Here is a 21,057-nt window from a genome sequence, read left to right as displayed (position 1 = left end):
TTCGATTCAAGGCTGTATCACAATCCGTCTGTAATTGGGAGTCCCATAGGGCGGCGCACAAATGGCCCAGCGTCTTCCGGGTTTGTCGGGGTAGGCGTCATTGTAAATAAGCATTTGTTCTTAACTGACTTGCCTAGTAAAAATAAATGAAAAAACCCTTGCGAATGAACGCAGCCTTTCACTGAATGCAATGTTTTTTGAGTTCCAAAAATGAATTGAAAGCATGAACAAGGATGATGACTAAACATCAAAGCTTGCAGGCCTGTGGCAACACAATTTTTCTTTATTCAGAGTAAGATGTGTCAACATCTAGCATGACAAAATTTTTACAAAGTTCACAATTTAAAAATGAAATATCACAGCAACTTGTGATCTCACACATTTATAGCAAAATTAAAATGTCAACAAATCCATGCTGTGTAGTACAAAAATAAATTAAACTTCAGTTCCACAGAGAGCACAATAGTTTATACAAAATCCTGTCTTCTTAATGAATACTTAAACCAACCTCAAAATGAATAAGATAGAATAAATAAACTCTGATTAATTCACAATAATTTATATGAAAATTCAGCATTCTAATATGTGTCCCCTATGTAAATATTCATAGATAACTTTTTTCAAATGTGATTTTATGTACCAACGGTAGATGAGCAGCCGGTTTGTGCTTTAAATCCCTTTCCATTGTACTGATAATGAGAATTAATTCAAGAACTGATACTAGCTAGTACTCTACTGAAAGCGTTACTATATTGGCAAAAAGCTGCAGACACGATGCTGTGGAGAAAGGCATATTCAGCCATTGAGAAAGGAGCCCTAAAAGAGGACGTAAAAGTACAATAGATGAGATCAGGTGAACGACAAGCACCTTTGCATTAGCTCTTAAAAAGGCAAATTCTCAACATGGTCGCTAACAACTAATAACACAACAGAAAGAGGGGCCGCATACAGACATGAAACTGCATCCCCCCATTCAGAATTCAACTAAAAGACAATACACCGTCTTTTCAATTCTTTTTTTTTAACCTTTAATTGATTTACTATTTAATTTGTACAGTGATTAGATATAAAGTGCTGCTGGGGATTATTTAATAGTCATATAACATACCAAAATGAAATAGCATCATTGTTTAACATTTGATAATAGAGTATTACTGGTATGGTTATAATCATAATTTCTGATTCAAATCCCTGTAGTCTCCTTCAGTGGAACTAATTCATCACCTACTGGCTTCAAGCAGTTATTTGCTCCAATCATGTTTCAAACAAACACCTGGAAATTGCACGCCGCCGCATGTTAGGATAGTATCTGTAGGACAAGTGCAAATAGTCTACTGGCACATAAGTGGGGACAATGACCCTGTAAGTCCCGCTCTTTCTCATACTGTAGTATAAATACTCTTTACAAATCTCTTGTTACTCTCCGCTTATGGTCTCAGGTACTGCTTTAGTTTCTGCAGAAACATCAAAACATGGAAACAAAGGTGTCCTTGTGCAAAATTTTATGTAAAGAAAGTGGAACTCGTAAAGCATCTTTCATCTTTAAAACTGAATGTCCAACTTAAACACTTTTTTTTGTATTGAAAGGTTTATATAATATTTTGAATTTTACCTATAGTAAAAATATTTATTTGTTTCCCCCCCTATGTTTATAAACAGGTAATTGCATATACCCAAACATTTTTTTTGCATCCCATATCTATTATAAACATTTGATTTAGATATACATTGCTGAGACATTGCCCCGATTCTAGCAACAGAAGTTTTGAAATTTGAACCAGAACTACTACTAAATGCTAGAAAGATGCCTTTATACTCTATTGCCATTATACATCACCTTGTTGCTGATTGAATGACAATGGGTGTCTACCAACACAAAATATCAAGCGTGAATAGTCCTTTTCAAGACAATGGGATTTCCACCATTGGGTTTCCGTGTCATGATGTTTACAATAAAACTATAACATTCATACAAACATCAAGTCAGTTTCTTTCCATACTCATTTCTAACACCTATTAAAAATGTCCCCACCTTCAGCTACCAACCTTTAAAAAAGGTTTTAAAAAAAAAAAGGTACTTTGCAACCAAGTCTTGCTATTCAACAATCTGCACACAAGAAGAAGAAAAAACATCTTTAGAATTCCATAATCATCCACTGAGGAAAAGATAATTGAAAAGTTGCTACCTCCTTGCAGTTCCCTCATTGTTTTTGTTTTGTTTTCACTGTCCAGAGCAGCTTTTTCATCTAAAAGTCTTCATCATCAAGCATAAAAAGAACTAAAGTCCTATGTTATTCAGCTTACTGTTCAGAAATATACACAAAAAATGTGCATACATGAGCAGCTAGAAACATTACATCACACTATGTCAGCTCATACAGTATGAAAACGTACAAAATGTGAATGTCTTCAAAAACTATTCTGCCATTTACTTTTTTTTCTTCAAAGCAGGACCAAAAAGAAAAATCATTATGAAGTTTTCTAAGCATAACATTTCTTTTGTTGAAGATCAAAAATCTATATCTAACACTGTATGATAAGTTACAGCAGCAAACCATGAGGCATCATCCAATTATGTCACTTCTAGTTCTTTCCTGTGGATGTTGTTTTCCTTCACTCCTCTTTGAGAAGAAGCTCTGGCTTTTGCTGGGCTAGTGGGCTGGGCTACACTTGGATTCCTTGCACCGCTTGTTTTATGTTTTCCAGCAGGGCTTTGTTCTCAGGGCTCTGGTACTGCTCCTGGTTGGTGTACATGTCTGTTAGCGTGGTCACGTAAGCATCAAAGTTCTGATCGCTGATCGGCTCCTGTGGAACACCAGAATTAAGTGAGATCATAAGAAAAAGAGGTGATAAACAGAGAACAGAAGACAGGCCTAAAGAAAACTCTAAAGTCATCCTTTGAGGAGCTTAGACTTACAAACAGTTGTTTAACCATTTACCAGAGATAAAACCACTTGAAACAAACTATTCTCTGAACTAGCCCTGTGAAAGGGCCTTTTCATATTTAATTGCTCTAAAAATGATAGTCATCTAAATAAGGTCTCTTGCCACAGTTCAAAGGCTGAGAGGTGGTGGTTTTAGACAAAGATGATCCACACAGAGTAAGATGTCATGCAGCGATGTCCACTTTGGGAAAATAGGGTCATGCTGCAGTGTCTATACGCATTGTATGTACATGCACTTTGCAACCAACAAGTGCACTTTCATTTCGCTAAAACCAGCTTTTTCCATTCAAATAGATTATCATTGTGGTTAGAAAGTTTGGAAAAAAGGGAAATTCAGGATTGGATGTGATTCAGGATAAAAATCGCATCAAGAGATGTAAGATGACTGGGAAAAAGACATGGTCACATGAATAAAATACAGATGGACATGGGAAAGACATTACGAGGACATGAATGGGAGAGATTCTGAACCAGACACATGACTAACTCTATTGACTATTATGGTGGCTCTGACACTAGTAGTATATCATAGTGTCCATATGAGGAAATAAAGAGAAGAAAAGCAGTGTTAGAATAAGAATATGATGAATGATTGTCTTACTATCTGATGCATCTGTAAGCAGCTGTTATTTCTAATGGGAGCCTCTTTGTGTGCAAGCGGTTTCTATGGGGGGAAAGGTTAGTTACTGTTAGTTGGTTTCTAGTTACTGGTACTCTCTCAAACAATCACTAGATGGTAGGATTTTATCTGCAGTACCAACAGCACATCTAACAAAATGTATCTTTGAAATAAATAAAGGCAAGACATAGCAAAGCATACAGTACAAGAATACATCTGTGGTAGTGAATTGGGCTTGCAACTGAATCCAGCTCACAACATAGTCAGAATGATCATAGCATCTGGAATGATATCTTATTGTGTTCACATACAAAGGTTACACATTTTTAGATGAAGAGATCTAGTTTTTAAAATTCAAACTATAATAATATAATATAATATGCCATTTAGCAGACGCTTTTATCCAAAGCGACTTACAGTCATGCGTGCATAAATTTTTACATATGGGTGGTCCCGATAAATGGCAGCATTATGGCTTATAAGAAAATTGCAAAATGGCCATTTGTGAATAACACGGGCATCAGTCATAGCTTTACGACCCGTGCTATTTTGTCCTTCTTTTTCTAAAGTATAAATGGATGCTTATGTTTTTGGCATGCCCTAAAATACTTTTAGCCCTACAGTAAAAACAGACCTGCAATTATAGCATCACACTATGAAAATCAAGAAGTTAGTTTGTTGAATTTGCAAACATAGTAGCCTATAGCTACAGATAGAGTGTCAAAATGGCGGAGACTAAGTTTCCATTGCACTGAGAACATTTACAGTAGATAGCAATATTTTATAATCATCTGACTCTCCAATCTGTCTATATGTTGGATATCAGAAAACATTATCAGCAGACTGTTGTTTGGTCACCATTGTAAGTCTCTGCATGTAGAAATTGACCACTAATTGATAACATAAGCCTCATATAAAACTTCCCCTTTTCAGTTTGGCTAAAATTAGCAATAACCTATTTTTCATTCATCTAGGCTTGACGCCCTTGCTCAACTCAGCATGCACAAAACTGGGTCTTTAAGGGCTTCACAGAAATGTAAATAATGAATAGATAAATACTGTACATAGATGAGTATATAAATGAATCAACTCATATGCTACAGTATGTTTGCTTATAGGAACTTGCCAGGTTGTTGTTCTTGGTGTTCCCTTACCATATGAGGGAGCTGGATATTAGCTAAACTGTTAATCAGTGTCTGGCTGAGACCTGCCAGCTCATGCAGGAGAGATTCATTTTGCTGTTCAATCACCTTGTTTTCTTCCTCTATTGACTTCAGATTAGACTCCATTGTGGTAATCTAGGGAAGGGAGGGAGCGTGAGAGAAGAAGAGGGTTACAGTAAAGGTGGTGGTTTTTACCTGTGGTTGTTACAGCGGAGCACACAGGGTGCAGTTCACATACCACGGGCAGCGGCACACCTCAGACACGCCACAACTCACGGCTGATTGGCTGGCGTGCAGCCATGTCTATGGCATCATCACATGGAGAGATGGATGTAACCGCAACAGAGCAACATATGTGAAGAGCAATGGGAATGGGCATGGACAGATGCAATTCAACACACTGACAATCACACAAATGTACTTCAAATTCTGTGGGGTATATTCCAACACATGCTTCGAACTCAATCTTAGCACAAATATGCCATCCCACTGGGCACAGTAGTCATTTCAACGTCTAGTTTTGATTTACATTTGGTTGAGTTGTCAACTAATGTAAATTCAACGTGAAATCAACAAAATATTTTACTATGTCATTGGATTTAGGTTAAAAGTTTGGTAAAAAATAGACACATTGGTGACTTTTTGCAAATCCAATAATTTTTCCACATTGATCCAACGTCATCATGTAGATTTTTTGTTTTTTAAATGATGTGGAAACAATGTTGATTCAACCAGTTTTTGCTCAGTGGGATCTGCCTCCAATGCACTGTTGTGCTCAAATGTTTGAGTTCCAAAAGTCTACTACAGGTTAGAATACAGCCTGTATTTCCAAAATGAGATCAAACTTGCATGCATTAACAAAAAGGCAAACTGTAGTTTAACATATTGTGAAGCTCTTTTCTTTCCTTCCTTCCTGGATTTGAAATGAGTGTTTGATGCATTCTTGATATTGACTTTAAGCTTCTGCAGATCACATACACAAATAGTTGTATAGAAACCCATTATACTAGCTGTGAAGCTGCTGCTCCTGTTCTCTTTCTACTGGAGCTGTAGGATGTTATTGGGGACTGGGTGATCCACTTTGTTGGCTGGGAGTGATTATGCTCTCTCTATTTCTCTGTGTTTGGCACGCAGAGGACCCCAGAGGAAAAGTGCTTTATAATTAGGAATGCCCCACTTTGTTACACTGCATTCTCCCAGATGTGAGATATGCTAGGATGTGTTTCACTGATGGGAGATCATGTATGACGATTGGACAGATTTTTCCAAGCTGGAGTCACATTTCTGGTGAGTGCTTCAGTGGAGGGTAGATTAATTTAGGTGTACGCTGTGCTACAAACACACACTGAGAGTCTAGGAGCTCTGACAATAGCAGAATGGTGTGCCACAATGAGTAGAAACTGAACGGTAAGCATGAAATGAGTCAAATATTCAAGTCAACAAATGGCATGGTACTACTGACTTACCTGTGTTCTAAGTTTGATCATATCTGCTTCCACTTGTGAATTAGATTCACTTAAATCTTTGATTTCTTCATCCAGCTGTTTCATCTCTTCCTCATTCTCGATTCCTTCAAAAGATAATACAGAGAACAATTATTAGATAACTGCCACCCACTCAAAACCCAACAAAATACTTAAAATAATCTGTCAGTGTGGTGGGTGAATGAGAGTGTGATAGAGGCAAAGGGATGGTATCTTTATTAATGGGTTGCACGTTTCGTCACAATATTGTTTTGAACATTCATCTGATGCCAGACTGAGCATTCTACTCAATGCACTGTCAACTGGATCATCAAAAGTGCATTACAATGACTTGGAAATACAATGACACAGAACCTTATGGAATAATCATTGGATAGCTTTTCAGAATTCATCGATAAAATGGCCCACATGGAAAACTAAAGGCATAGAAACCGTAAATGACTAGGTAACAGGAAATACATTTATTTCCATGACAGAATTAAGAAGTCATTTTGGACTGACCAATAGTTTCAAATACATGCAACTTAAACGTTACATATCAATGTCGATTTTAAGTCTTTTAGACATCAGAACAACCTTGAGGGAATCTTATTTGAGTCAGAAAACGATGTTCATGTGATAAAGAAGATCTACAAAACCTTGCAGAAAGCATATCCAACTGACAATCTCTTTGAAAAAAAATATAAATTATTGGAACCAAGATTGAAAAATAACTGATGTTGCCACAATATGGAGGGAAAGTTGGAGAATAACTAACACAATTACAGTTAATGAAAATGTATGCTTGATCCAGTATAAACTAATGTATAGAATGTATTATACAAGAGACAAAATTCACAAATTATATAACACAACGGCAGAGTCATGTCTCAAGTGTAAAACTAATAATCACTTAATAATCCATGCTGTCTGAGAATGCTATGAAGTTTGGAAATTGCTAGAAAGTTGGCTGTCAGAAGTATAACAATGTAAACTCACTTTTAATTTCTAGACATGACATATGGGGGGTAGTGAGATACCCAATGGGCTGGACGATTTTTTTTCTCATCACTCATTTTGAAAATAAGTATACAAAAAACGTGGAAGTCAATCAATCCGCCATCATTGACACAATGGACAATTCAAATAATTTATTATAGAAATATTGAAATAGCATGGGCGACCGAGAAAAAAAAAAATGTACAATTTAAGAACAAGTGACAAACAGTAATGCAGGCACTAGGGATGGGGGTGTGAAAATGCGGGTCTGGGCAGAGGAGATGTGGTCATTGTTTGTGGGTGTCTGTGAGTTGTCGTTTGTATGTATAAGTTTGTTTAAATTTTTTTATGGATTGTAGAAAAAAATAAAGAAAAGGAAAAATAAAATATTGTTAAAGAAAGAAATACAATTACATTTCTAAAGAAGGCAAATAATTAGTAGGACAACCTTTTGTCATCATTTTGATGTCGCCAGATTGACTTTAGATGCAATATAACGTTAGCTACATAACTCAGATTGAGGGGAGACCACCGGATGTTATCTAGCTAACGTTAGCATTGCTAGCTATTTTTGACAAACTTTGCTAGCTAATGACAACATTGCCATCTGTCTAAAGTAGATGGCAATGTTGTCATTAGCTAGCAAAGTTTGTCAAAAATAGCTAGCAATGCTAACGTTAGCTTATCTATTTTAGACGAAACAGTCATTAACTCCCATTCTACTTTGGGCATCAGTATGTCTGCAGCGTCTGTAGAACGATGATAACAATGGCAACGACACGACCAAATGACGGAGGTGCAACCCATAGATGCGGTAAAGACACAGATAGAACAATGAGGTTTAGTTAGAAAAATCTTTGGTAAAGAGGTTAATGGAACTCGACCAAAACAATGGAATTGCCATGGAAACGCATGAGGGAAAGGGCCGTGGGGGAAAGATCCTGAGTGAACCTCATTGCCCTCCAGCAAAATGTGTCAACATTTAGGCTATTGTTTATATGTGTACTTAACAATATGTTGAGGTAAAAATATAATGCTTGTATGAATGTCAACCAAGCAACTGCATTACAGTTCAAAACAACTTTGACTACCATCAATGATTTCTGTATGCTAGCTATGCTAACCAACTTATACGAACGGGAGTTAGCATTTCGCAGTCACTTCTTCTAAACCTGAAAAGGGACAACTTCTACATGTAATGCAGCGAAATTGTGGGCCTGTTACACTACATAAATAATGACGGATTTCACGAATATCCACTTTGTTAGAACAGATTTGTTGAATGTGCGCCAATCTGGTCATTGGAACATCCGCGTTCCATTGACTCCTTTACCGCATCTATGAATAGACTAATTGTCACTGGCGAGCTTGCTAGCTCAGAGGCTGTAGAGGCTGTATGGATTTCTGTGATTGCTGTATGGCAGTCCTGGAACCATTGTTTCAGATTGGGATACCATTTATGCGCACATGACTGTAAGTCACTTTGGATAAAAGCGTCTGCTAAATGGCATTTTTATTTTATTTATTTATTTTATTTAGGAGTTCATTACGCATACACACTCCTGATTGGCTCTTTATATCAGATTGGGATTCTAATCAGAAGCTCATTACACATACACTCTCCTGATTGGCTCCATTGTGTGTGTGTGACAGTCATTACCATTGCTGGCGCGCTGTTTTATCGTTAGCATTTCTGACAGTCCAGACAGTCTGGCTTTTTTCATGGCAGACGTGGCACGCGGACAGCCTGACAAACTAGGGGAACAGACGAGAAAATAGTTACACACAAATAGTACACATTTTATTTAGACACACACACACAACCGGACTGGATAGGTGAAAGCATTGGGTCCACTACATAGCTTTCACAAAGCCCGTCATGTCAGATCAGTGATTACATCAGGGAAGGGATAAAGGGAGGATGCATTATGGGATATTGATGCAGGACCCAGACCCACCTCCGATGCGTGAGGAAGCTCCCACTGACGTGGCCCGAGCCGTCACAGCCCGGGGTGGGACAGGACATGCCGTCTGTCTTCCCAGCCTTCCATGTGAACTGGGAGCCGTTCATGTAGCCGTCCTTCTGTCGCTTGGCAGCTAGGGGGCAGCCCGATGCGCTGCGGTGAGACGCGTACTTCCCCGTCACGTGACCCTGACCATCACAGCCCGGGACCGGACACCTGTGGATGGCAGAGGGATGCTCTGGTTATTCTAATAACCAGGGACTGGAGTTTCTTTCTGACAAGGGCCCAGAGTTTTTCCTGATCAGGATACATTGTCAGGAAGAATTGTGTAATTACATAGTTATTGCAATGCCATGTGGTCTATGTAATGTAAAGTTGGACCACATATAGTTTCATGGGTGCCTAAATTTATGGAAATATCATTACAGAATTGAATGCAGTATGGCTTTGTTTGGGTTTTGAGTACCATTATTCATAATGAGAGACAATACAGTATATATCTATATCTATATCTAAATCTCTCTCTCTATATATATATAATCCCTCCAATTTAAATATAAATAAAAACACCTTAAATCTGGTCTGATCTGGTCTAATCTGTCCCTATGGCAGTTTATCACACTGACACAGATTAAAGTGAGTCAATGTTAAATCAGCAGTCAGCACTATGGCTAATCAGATCCAGTGAAGCTGCAAATGTTTCAACCCATCATATTTCCCCAGTGGATTATGGTTATAACTCCCCTTGGTTTTGTTAATCTATCTATCAGGCTTATTCTATTTCCAGAAACAGTCAGAATCTCTTTCCCCTTCCCTGAAATAACGCAGAAAAAACTGGTCCAAACCCCAACACAGTTCCAAATGCTTTCAGAAAGAAAAAAGTTTGACTCTAAGTCCAATAACTTGCCTCCACCAGCCAATGCTCATTTGGGCTGTTTTAGTGGAGATAGATGTGTGGGAAAACCTATTTTGGCTTGGCTGACCGTGTGAGACAGACAGACTGACACACAGACAGGCCAGGGTGTTGGTTTCCTTTCAGCACCACAGAGAAATCGATGGGAGTGCAGAGCTGTGGCCAGAAAAGCCCATTAGAGGATTTAGGTAGAATCCAGATCAATCTCTGTCTAAGCTAGCGGTCTCTGTATCTCTATACACAGCAGAACCCTATGCAGGACAACCCTCCTTCTAAAACCATGGTAGACTGGGGGTTGCCTAGATCTGTTTCAATCTAATCATTTGAAATGTTGTGTTAATGTGACAGGTTAAAGGAAGTACTCATAGCCTGTTATACACTAAAAAGTATCAGTAAGTTCATGGTATGTGAGGATCTTAAAATATCTAAGGTTAAAAAGATCATGCATTCAGTACTAGTTCATAGAGATTGATAAAATTCACATAATTATGTTAAAATTAATGTCAAGCGTACAAAGGGTAAAAATTGAAAGAGGAATGCGTAAACGTTATATTGACTACTTTATTTTGTGGTGCCTAATTTAAGGGTAAAAGTGTTCATCTGTGATCTACTAAATGCTCTTAATCTATGAGCCTGAGATCGATTGCTCTGGTCTCCACCCAAGTTCCCGGGGAAATCGCGGTCTTTTCCTCATTACACTAAAGTTCTCAGTGAGGAAATATAACCGTATCACTCTCGTGATTATTTCTCCCCTTTTTCAGGTACATTATTGATATAAAACAGAGTTAATTTAAATGTAATAACTTGCTAACATGTCAAGAGTGTTTAAGGTGTGTTTTAGTAACATCTTGAGTAAGTTAGAGTTAAGTTTGCAGAGTGTAATATGTGCGTGTGTGAGTGGAGCCCCGCTCGGTTGCAGCGAAGAATAGCTTCGGACTGAGAGTAGCTGCCATTTTATGTTAATTGTGAATGAACATGTACATTGTTAATAATATATTTTGCGGTGTTATTTGTAAAATGTGTTTCAAACACTTTATTGACATTGTTGATACATTTAGTTATGGTTTACTGAGCTAAAGCTACTTTGTGCTTGACAGTTATATTGAAAAATGTATATATGTTTCAGTGAATTACAGTGAATGCTGTTGTGACTTGAATAAGCCTTGTACCCTACAAAACTATATATTTCCTGTAGATCTGTTGTTCTGTAAAATGTGGTACTTTTGTAAAATGATTACACTAAAGTTCTCAGTGAGGAAATATAACCGTATCACTCTCGTGATTATTTCTCCCCTTTTTCAGGGACGTAACATTAAGAACACTAAGAGTCAGTTAAGGGAATCAAGTGTCATTGGTTAAGGGCATCTAGAAAATGGGTGAGCCCTGTAGTTCCCTGAGTCTTTGAGAGGTGTTTGGGAACACTCAAACACTGGGAGACCACGTCTCATTCATGGCAGGCTAACCTGATGGGCTCTTGGTCCTCCTTGTCCTCTTTACTGTGTGTGATCTTGATCCCACTCTTCCTGGCCCGCGGACACCCTGATAGACTGCAGAGGAAAGGCAACCACATCAATGACAAATATTACAGACACAGAGAATGACTCTGACCCAGCCTGAGAGGTCTGTGTCCAGTCTACTGCCTGTGTGAGGAACGACAAGTGTGTGTGTGTGTGTGTGTATTTACCTTCTGTGTGATGCGTAGTTGCCAGTATTATGCCCAGAACCATCGCACCCCGGTGTCGGGCACCTGGGACAGAAAGCACAGCGAATCAGGGCCTACAGTAATCAACAGGTCTTGATGGACACACTAAAAAACACACTCATTCTGTACCACATCGATAATGTATTTCACTGTAACAGTCAGTAGAGTGTATTAGTTTTGTCTGAGGAACTAAAACCTGTTTGATACATGATACCTTTTTTACAATATATTTTACATTTTACATTTGAGTCATTTAGCAGACGCACTTATCCAGAGCGACTTACAGTTAGTGAGTGCATACATTTTCATATCAACAAAAGAGGAAAGAAACATAAGAATGAAACATATCACGCCTTACTTGAGCTCTTGTGAGTTGGTGGCCATCATACTTCGAATGCTTTTGTCAGCTAAAGGACAGCCAGAGAGACTGAAAGATATATCAGGACAATGTTAGTGAGGCCAACAAGAGAGAGGACCCACCGCTGAAACAGGATGACAGAGACACATACTGTACACGCACGCACACACACACACACACACACACACACACACACACACACACACACACACACACACACACACACACACACACTGACAAGACTGGAATTGCAAGAAAGCCATGATGCGAGTGCAGGGGGGACTTAGGGTCAGTAAATAAAAGTGTTAACTCTCTGAACAACTGCATTCGGTGATAGCATGTGTAGAACACAGTTGTTTTGTTTAAATGCTCTGCAATTTCATTGGGTAGATTCCTTGACACAATTATTGGGTATCTGGTAGGCCTATGTGTACCATGATGATACTGCACTTGGACTCAAAAGGTTAACTGTAATCCTACTCAAAAGGTCAACACAGAGATGTGCTGCATTAGTCTGACAGGTTAGTTGAGGTAAGCTGAAAACAATAAATCCAAGAGACTTATTCCACCAGGAGAAAATGAAGTCACACCTTCTATGTGACACGTAATCGCCAGTCACGTGACCGCTCCCGTCACACCCAGGTGTTGGGCATCTGTCACCAGAGAAATAGACACAATGAAACCATAACGAGAGGAACATAAAATAAAGAAATAGAAGGTTTGTTTATGTTTTTTTGTTGGCTGATTAGTTTTTTCATTGTTTCCAGTTTAGCTTCACTGTCTGCAAAAATGGTTTGTTTTGGACCCCGTTCTAGGGCGCAGCTGCAACATGAAGAGGTACTGATGTTTTATTACGATAAAGCATCAACATAAGAGAAGCATAAGAAGCCATCAATACACTGGCTGAAGAGCTGTGGATCAAATGAAAAGCTGGCAGAAATGTGCACTGCAAATGTAGCATGCAAAGGAGAAGAGGTGGGTGGTTCCTTTGAAGCCAAGGAAAATAACAGAGACAAAAAAGAAGGGAAAGCAAAGAGGGAGGGGGAGAAAAGCAGATGGGAGCAGGGCACACAAGCCACAGGAGGCTGCTGAGGGGAGGACGGCTCATAATAATGGCCGGAACAAAGCGAATGGAATGACAAACACATGGAAACCATGGTGTTTGATGTATTTGATACCATTCCACTCATTCTGCTTCAGCCATTTCCATGAGCCCACCCTCCCTAATTAAGGTGCCACCAACCTCCTGTAACACACATGCACACATATCCCCTCCTGGTCAGTCTTACGTTATCAGATCCTTCTTGCTCTCCTTGCACTGGGCGTACTTGGGCTTGGGGCTGTGCATGGTGACATCACCAGAGTAACCTCGCTCCTCCAGCAGATCCCGGAACTGGTCCAGGTCATCAGGCTAGATGAAGAGGGGGATTTAGGCGAGAGAAAGAGTGGATGAGAGAGAGGGATGAGTGAGAAAGAGGGGGGGAACCAGAGAGATTGGGATGAGAGGGTGAATAAGAGAGAGGGACGAGAGCGAGAAAGAGACAGAAAAGAGGAGAGAGAGAGGGATGGGGAGAGACAAAGAGAGATACACACAGTCAAAAAGATGGCGAGGACGGAGTGGGACTATGAATTGAAATTGACAGCTCTGACAGACCAACTATCTGTGGAGTTGCACTGTGGGAGACAGAGGGCATGGGTTGCACGGCCCATCAGGCTGCCTGTGGCTGCCAGCTACAGTTTAAAGCTGTCCCTGGGCCACCAGCACGCTAGAAGAGGGGCACAAGGTAAAGTATGTCCTCTATCATTTATATTAGTGTTGAAGAGCAGCAGCCAGGTTCACATCAACTTCAGCTCCATTTAAAATCAAATCTGACTGAAATACAGTGACATTTGTCTTTCGGAAAATCAACGGTATGATTTGAGACAGATGGGCATTCAGGATTCAGTGGCTTGTCATTCTAAGCTCTTTCTCTTTCTCAGTCTTTCTCTCTTACTCATAAATAGACACAGACACACACCAACAAATACCCACTTAGAGCACAATCGGTTGGTGGCAAAGTCACTGGCTCGGCGAGGAAGAATGCCTACTTCCTTAACCAGAGGTATTACTCAGACCTTCAGAGGGTGGATTATCAGCCTCACACACGCACGCGCACGCACGCACGCACGCACGCACGCACGCACGCACGCACACACACACACACACACACACACACACACACACACACACACACACACACACACACACACACACACACACACACACACAGATAAATAGAGAGTGAACTGCCTTGGCACTCTCAGAGCTTTAGAAGCAGGTCTCTTTAAAACACAATGGCACTCTGCTCTCTCAATTTGTATGCAAATGGCTGCGCCTGCCTGGCGGGCTGCCAAGGTGGTGGTTGAGGAGGCTCTGCCATACCGTCAATCTGGGCTGTGGAGAGAACGCAGCACTCAGGAAGTAGAAATAATGCCGTTTACAGTACCGCTGTATGGATCCTGAGAGCACCTAAGCCAATTTGTTTGAGTGTGTGCGAATCAACAGAAGAGACTCTGAATGAGGAGACTGGAAATGCTGTTGTGTATATAAAGCATTCTTTGAGGATTGACGTAGTAAAGAACTTCTTACCACGACAGACTGGAAACATCAGGGCTATCTCTTTAGACGAAAAACCCTGGAGTCTTTATTAAGTGCTGCATATTACTAGATTGGAGCTATCTATTTGCATGACTATTTACAGGATTATATGAGGAAAACTGACAGTGAGACTCTCTGTTGTGCTCCAGTAGGCTTCACTATGTTGTTTTTCCCAATGCCTATTGCCCTCAACACAATGGAATCAGAATTAGGGGTTTGGCTGAGCATTCTAATGTAGTACTTAACAGATACCCTAGATGGCACTGTGGTGAAGTCCCAGATCGCTAGAGTCTGGCTGAAGGCTGGCTTTGTCTACAGTGCAGGCAGCCAGGCGGGGCAGGACTATTGATGTAAACCATCTATTTTCCTTTGTGTACAGTAATGCCCCTAAAGACAGGAAAATATATCCAGCACACATTGAAGAGCATTGGGCTGGGTCATTTTGCAAGATCCTCTACAGCGTAAAAGCAGGCACACATACACAGGCATACACACACGCAGGCACGCTCACGTGCACACACGTAGACGCCGACACACACTGATTTCCTGCAGTCTTTTGATGAGAAGAGCTATTTAGATTCCCTCCCAATATTTATTTGCATAATTCATTCTGGAGAATAGCAGAGAGACACAGCATACCTCTGTCTGCTGTATAGTGATGCTGATGGAAATTAACAACCTGAGATCTGGGCTGGTGTTAAAAATAACCTCAACATGAAATGGGAGTCTTATACAAAAAGGAATCAACAGAAAGTCCTTGGAGACAGATGGCTTGGGTTGGACAGATGTGAAACACAGTAGGTACTGTATGGAATGCCAAATGGATGGGTGTTATTAAAATGCAGCGGGGGACTTCTGTATGTAGGCCTTTGTGAATCTTAATGTTAGATGTACACTACCGGTCAAACGTTTTAGAACATCTACTTATTCAAGGGTTTTTCTTTATTTTTACTATTTTCTTAATTCTCTTTGCTTATTTGAGCTGTTCTTGCCATAATATGGACTTGGTCTTTTACCAAATAGGGCTATCTTCTGTATACACCACCCCCCCCTACCTTGTCACAACATAACTGATTGGCTCAAATGCATTAAGAAGGAAAGGAATTCCACAAATTAACTTTTAAGAAGGCACACCTGTTAATTGAAATGCATTCCAGGTGATTACCTCATGAAGCTGGTTGAGAGAATGTCAAGAGTGTGCAAAGCTGTCATCAGGCAAAGGGTGGCTACTTTGAAGAATCTCAAACATAAAACACTTTTTTTGGTTACTACATGATTCCATATGTGTTATATCATAGTGTGCATGCATGTATACATGAGCTTAAAGGCTTTCATGCTTCATGTTTACCCCTTTGATCTCTATCTTATGTAAATGTTATTTTTGAAGAATCTCAAATATAAAATATATTTTGATTTGTTTAACACTATTTTGGTTACTACATTATTCCATATGTGTTATTTCATCATTTTAATGTCTTCAGTATTATTCTACAATGTAGAAAATAGTCAACATAAAGAAAAACCCTTGAATGAGTAGGTGTTCTAAAACTTTTTACCGGTTGTGTATGTACAGTAGCAAGCTGTTTGTGTATATGCATGATATTTGAATGCTGACTGTGAAGCTAATGTTATAGAAAGTCATTGAAAGATAGGATAACCTCATCCCACAATACGAGTTACAGGTTAGAGTAGTGATCACCATCATCATCTGATCATCATCATCCTTCTCATTTTAGTACCTCTTTGCTGTCCTCGTCGATGCATTTGATCTTGGCGTAGTCGACTGGTAGGTCCCAGCAGTCATCCCCCATGCCATAACGCATCAGCGCCTGGCGCTGGGGAGACATGGGCTCCAGGGGGGTGAGCACCGCACCTACACCACCCCCCAGACGCTGCTTCATACTCAGGTCTAATGTCCCGTTCTCATCCACCTCTAGGTCTGGGTTCTGGAGGGAGGGAGGGAGGAAGATAGACAGGGAAAGGAGGAAAGACAGGTAGGAAAGTTGGAAGGAAAGAGAGTGGAGAAGAAAGGCAAAGCAACATTCAGCTAAAATATCTGTTATATATGTGATTACATAACTCTCCCAATATTTCCATCTGGTAGGAAAAAGGCATGGTGACTGATGGGAGAGACAGGGTCATCAGTGGTAAAGGGCAAGACCACCGGGAGCAAAGTTAGTGATCCTGCACTAATCCCACCATATCTCTCTCTCTCTCTCTCTCTCTCTCTCTCTCTCTCTCTCTCTCTCTCTCTCTCTCTCTCTCTCTCTCTCTCTCTCTCTCTCTCTCTCTCTCTCTCTCTCTCTCTCTCTTCCTCCCTTCCTGCCTCCGTCCCTGGGGTTAGAGGTTGGCAGGAGGGCAACGCTGGGCGGCTGCAGGGGGACTGCTGCTAGTCAACCAGAAACACAATAAATACACCAGAACAATCAGGGACACAGACAGGCTTGAATAATCGTCCAACATACTCTACCTCCCTCTCCTACCTAGCTGAATATCCATGTACTGCAGTGGAGGCTGCTGAGGGGAGGAAGACTCATAATAATGGCTGGAATGGAGTCAATAAAATGGTATCAAACACATCAAAAACATGGTTTCCATGTGGTTGATACCTCTCCATTGACTTCATACCTGTCGTAGCCGGCCGCGACCGGGAGACCCATGGGGCAGCGCACAATTGGCCCAGCGTCGTCCAGGGTAGGGGAGGGAATGGCCGGCAGGGGATGTAGCTCAGTTGGTAGAGCATGGCGTTTGCAACGCCAGGGTTGTGGGTTCGATAAAAATAATGTATGTGCTAACTGTCTGCTAAAATATCTTTGTCCAAAAAAAAATCATCTGCTAAATGACTAAAATGTAAATGTAAATACCAGCCATTAATATGAGCCGTCCTCCCTTCAGCAGCCTCCACTGATGTAATGCATCTGGTGAAAATGTGCTCAGTAGAATCATGCCCTGTTTTTGATGGGGGCTGGAGGGGAGGGGTAAGGTCTATTTGTCACCCTTCCCTTGCCCTCATTAACATCCCTAACTCCAACCCCCTCCACTCCCCCTCTTATCTCCTCCTCTCCTCTCTTCTCCTCTCCCCCTCTCCAGCGAAGGCACGCCTGTTTTAACAGTGATTCCACACGACACTCCCCCTAGGCTGGATTCTCCCTGTGTTCCAGTGGAGCAAAACCCCGGTCCCGCTTCTCTGTGACGCACATAGTCTTGTATAGTCTTCTGGGCTCAGAGGCTGGGGTACTGGGGTGTGCTTCCAGAGCTTATTTTAAAAGGGCCATAGCATTAAAATGAGTAATGTGCATATAGCTCTAGCTAGTTATTTTTTCATGCTCTGGACAATATGTGACCTGATTCAGGGTCGTGGGCGTTTGACTCTATTATGGTGACAAAACAGAATCAGCCTTTGTAGACCAATGATAGACATCAGTGTTTCACCTACATTAATTTAGCAGCGGTGCCCCCGCTGCTATATCGTTGCCGCCACTCCAACAAATGGTGACTACAATGGCGCCGGAGGGGATGGCTGCCGTTTTACGGGCTCCTAACCAACTGTGCTATTTTTAGTTTTTTCCCTTTGTTTGTAACTTATTTTTTAACTTATTGGGTACATAATGTTGCTGCTACCGTCTCTTATGACCGAAAATAACTTCTGGACATCAGAACAGCGATTACTCACCTCGAACTGGACAAAGATATTTTCTTTAACAAGTCCGACGTGAAGGATATACTGCTTTCTCGGGAACGGGCCCAAACCCCGTCATTTGCGTGAAGAAAAGACGGAGAAAAGGGGGCGGAGGTCGGGCTGCCTTCTGAAAATTCATAGGCGAGTGAGTAAACCTCCACTACCACCGCTCTATTGGCCAATGTGCAATCATTGAAAAAAAATTGATGATCTACGATCAAGAATATCCTACCAACGGGACATTAAAAACTATAATATATTTTGTTCACTGAGTCGTGGCTGACAAATGACACGGATAATATAGAGCTGGTGGGATTTTCCATGCATTGGCAGGACAGAGAAGCTACGTCTGGTAAGATGAGGGGCGGGGGTGTGTGTCTATTTGTCAATAACAGCGATGTCTAATACTAAAGAAGTCTCGAGGTATTGCTCGCCTGAGGTAGAGTACCTTATGATAAGATGTAGACCACACTATCTACCAAGAGAGTTCTCATCTATATTATTCGTAGCTGTCTATTTACCACCACAAACCAATGCTGGCACTAAGACCGCATTCAACAAGCTGTATAAGGCCATAGCAAACAAGAAAATGCTCATCCAGATGTGGTGCTCCTAGTGGCCGGGCAAACTTAAATCCGTTTTACCTAATTTCTACCAGCATGTCACATGTGTAACAAGAGGAAAAAAAACTCTAGGCCACCTTTACTCCACACAGAGACGCATACAAAGCTCTCCCTCGCCCTCCATTTGGCAAATCTGACCATAATTCTATCCTCCAGAAGTACCAGTGACTCGCTCAATACGGAAGTGGTCAGATGAAGCGGATGCTACGCTACAGGACTGTTTTGCTAAAAAAGACTGGAATATGTTCCGGGATTAATCCAATGGCTTTGAGGAATATACCACCTCAGTCATCGGCTTCATCAATAAGTGCATCGACGACGTCGTCCCAACAGTGACCGTACGTACATATCCCAACCAGAAGCCATGGATTACAGGTAACATCTGCATCGAGCTAAAGGCTAGAGCTGCCACTTTCAAGAAGCGGGACACTAATCCGGACGCCCTCAGACAAACCATCAAACAGGCAAAGCGTCAATAAAGGATCAAGATTGAATCCTACACCGTCTCTGACGCTTGTCGGATGTGGCAGGGCTTGAAAACTATTATGGACTACAAAGGGAAACCCAGACACGAGCTGCCCGTGACGCGAGCCTACCAGACGAGCTAAATGCCTTTTATGCTCGCTTCGAGGCAAGCAACACTGAAGCATGCATGAGAGCACCAGCTGTTCCGGACGACTGTGTGATAACGCTCTCGGTAGCTGATGTGAGTAAGACCTTTAAACAGGTCAACATTCACAAAGCCGCGGATTATCAGGACACAAAGCACGCGCGGACCAACTGGCAAGTGTCTTTACTGACATTTTCAACCTCTCCCTGACTGAGTCTGTAATACCTACATGTTTCAAGCAGACCACCATAGTCCCTGTGGCCAAGGAAGCGAAGGTAATCTGCCTAAATGATTACCGCCCCGTAGCACTCACTTTGGTAGCCATGAAGTGCTTTGAAAGGCTGGACATGGCTCACATCAACAGCATCATCCCGGATACCCTAGACCCACTCCAATTCGCATACCGCCCCAACAGATCCAGAGATGACGCAATCTCAATCGCACTCCACTCTGCCCTTTCACACCAGGACAAAGAAGACAAAGAACACCTATGTGAGAATGCTGTTTATTGACTACAGCTCAGCGTTCAACACCATAGTGCCCACAAAGCTCATCACTAAGCTAAGGACCCTGGGACTGAACACCTCCCTCTGCAACTGGATCCTGGACTTCCTGACAGGCCGCCCCCAGGTGGTAAGGGTAGGCAACAACACGTCTGCCACGCTGTGCTTAGTCCCCTCCTGTTCTCCCTGTTCACCTACGACTGCGTGATCAAACAAGACTTCAACACCATCATTAAGTTTGCTGACGACACAACAGTGGTAGGCCTGATCACCGACAACGATGAGACAGCCTATAGGGAGGAGGTCAGAGACGTGGCAGTGTGGTGCCAGGACAACAACCTCTCCCTTAATGTGAGCAAGACAAAGGAGCTGATCGTGGACTACAGGAAAAGGCGGGCCGAACAGGCCCTCATTAACATCGACAGGGCTGTAGTTCTTTGGTGTCCACATCACCAACGAACTACCATGGTCCGAACACACCAAGAGAGTCGTGAAGAGGGCACGACAACACCTTTTCCCCCTCGGGAGACTGAAAAGATTTGGCATGGGTCCCCTCAAAAAGTTCTACAGTTGCACCATCGATAGCATCCTGACCGGTTGCATCACCACCTGGTATGGCAACTGCTCGGCATCTGACCGTAAGGCGCTACAGAGGGTAGTGCGTATGGCCCTGTACATCACTGGGGCCAAGCTTCCTGCCATCCAGTACCTATATACCAGGCGGTGTCAGAGGAAAGCCCAAATAATTGTCGAAGACTCCAGTCACCCAAGTCATAGACTGTTCTCTCTGCTACCGCACGGCAAGCGGTACCGGAGCGCCAAGTCTAGGACCAAAAGGCTCCTTAACAGCTTCTACCCCCAAGCCATAAGACTGCTGA

At 41.6% G+C, this 21,057-nt stretch overlaps 1 protein-coding gene across 6 annotated transcripts in view; it reads right to left on the bottom strand.

Moving 5' to 3' along the window:
* Nucleotides 1-249: 249 nt before the first annotated feature.
* The window catches only part of LOC121545045 (myelin transcription factor 1-like protein), a 93,924-nt gene continuing 73,116 nt past the window's right edge, over nt 250-21,057 (bottom strand). The window contains exons 14-24 of one of the 6 annotated variants that reach the window (XM_045209162.1): nt 16,504-16,710; nt 13,416-13,537; nt 12,127-12,195; nt 11,751-11,813; nt 11,530-11,613; nt 9,148-9,369; nt 8,850-8,944; nt 6,194-6,297; nt 4,719-4,862; nt 3,547-3,609; nt 250-2,805 (exon numbers count right to left, since the gene is read on the bottom strand). In XM_045209162.1, the coding sequence (XP_045065097.1) occupies nt 2,665-2,805; nt 3,547-3,609; nt 4,719-4,862; nt 6,194-6,297; nt 8,850-8,944; nt 9,148-9,369; nt 11,530-11,613; nt 11,751-11,813; nt 12,127-12,195; nt 13,416-13,537; nt 16,504-16,710 (1,314 nt within the window). In that variant the 3' untranslated portion in view covers nt 250-2,664. Of the gene's footprint in view, nt 2,806-3,546; nt 3,610-4,718; nt 4,863-4,922; nt 5,031-6,193; nt 6,298-8,849; nt 8,945-9,147; nt 9,370-11,529; nt 11,614-11,750; nt 11,814-12,126; nt 12,196-13,415; nt 13,538-16,503; nt 16,711-21,057 lie in introns of all 6 variants that reach the window. The other 5 variants (XM_041855396.2, XM_041855397.2, XR_005996189.2 and 2 more) reach the window with 5 other exon arrangements.

The sequence above is a fragment of the Coregonus clupeaformis genome, chromosome 29 (genome assembly GCF_020615455.1).
Source record: "Coregonus clupeaformis isolate EN_2021a chromosome 29, ASM2061545v1, whole genome shotgun sequence".
Taxonomy (NCBI): Eukaryota; Metazoa; Chordata; class Actinopteri; order Salmoniformes; family Salmonidae; genus Coregonus; species Coregonus clupeaformis.
The sequence above is the reverse complement of the archived record's forward strand: the minus strand, read 5'-3'. Positions and strand labels throughout refer to the sequence as shown.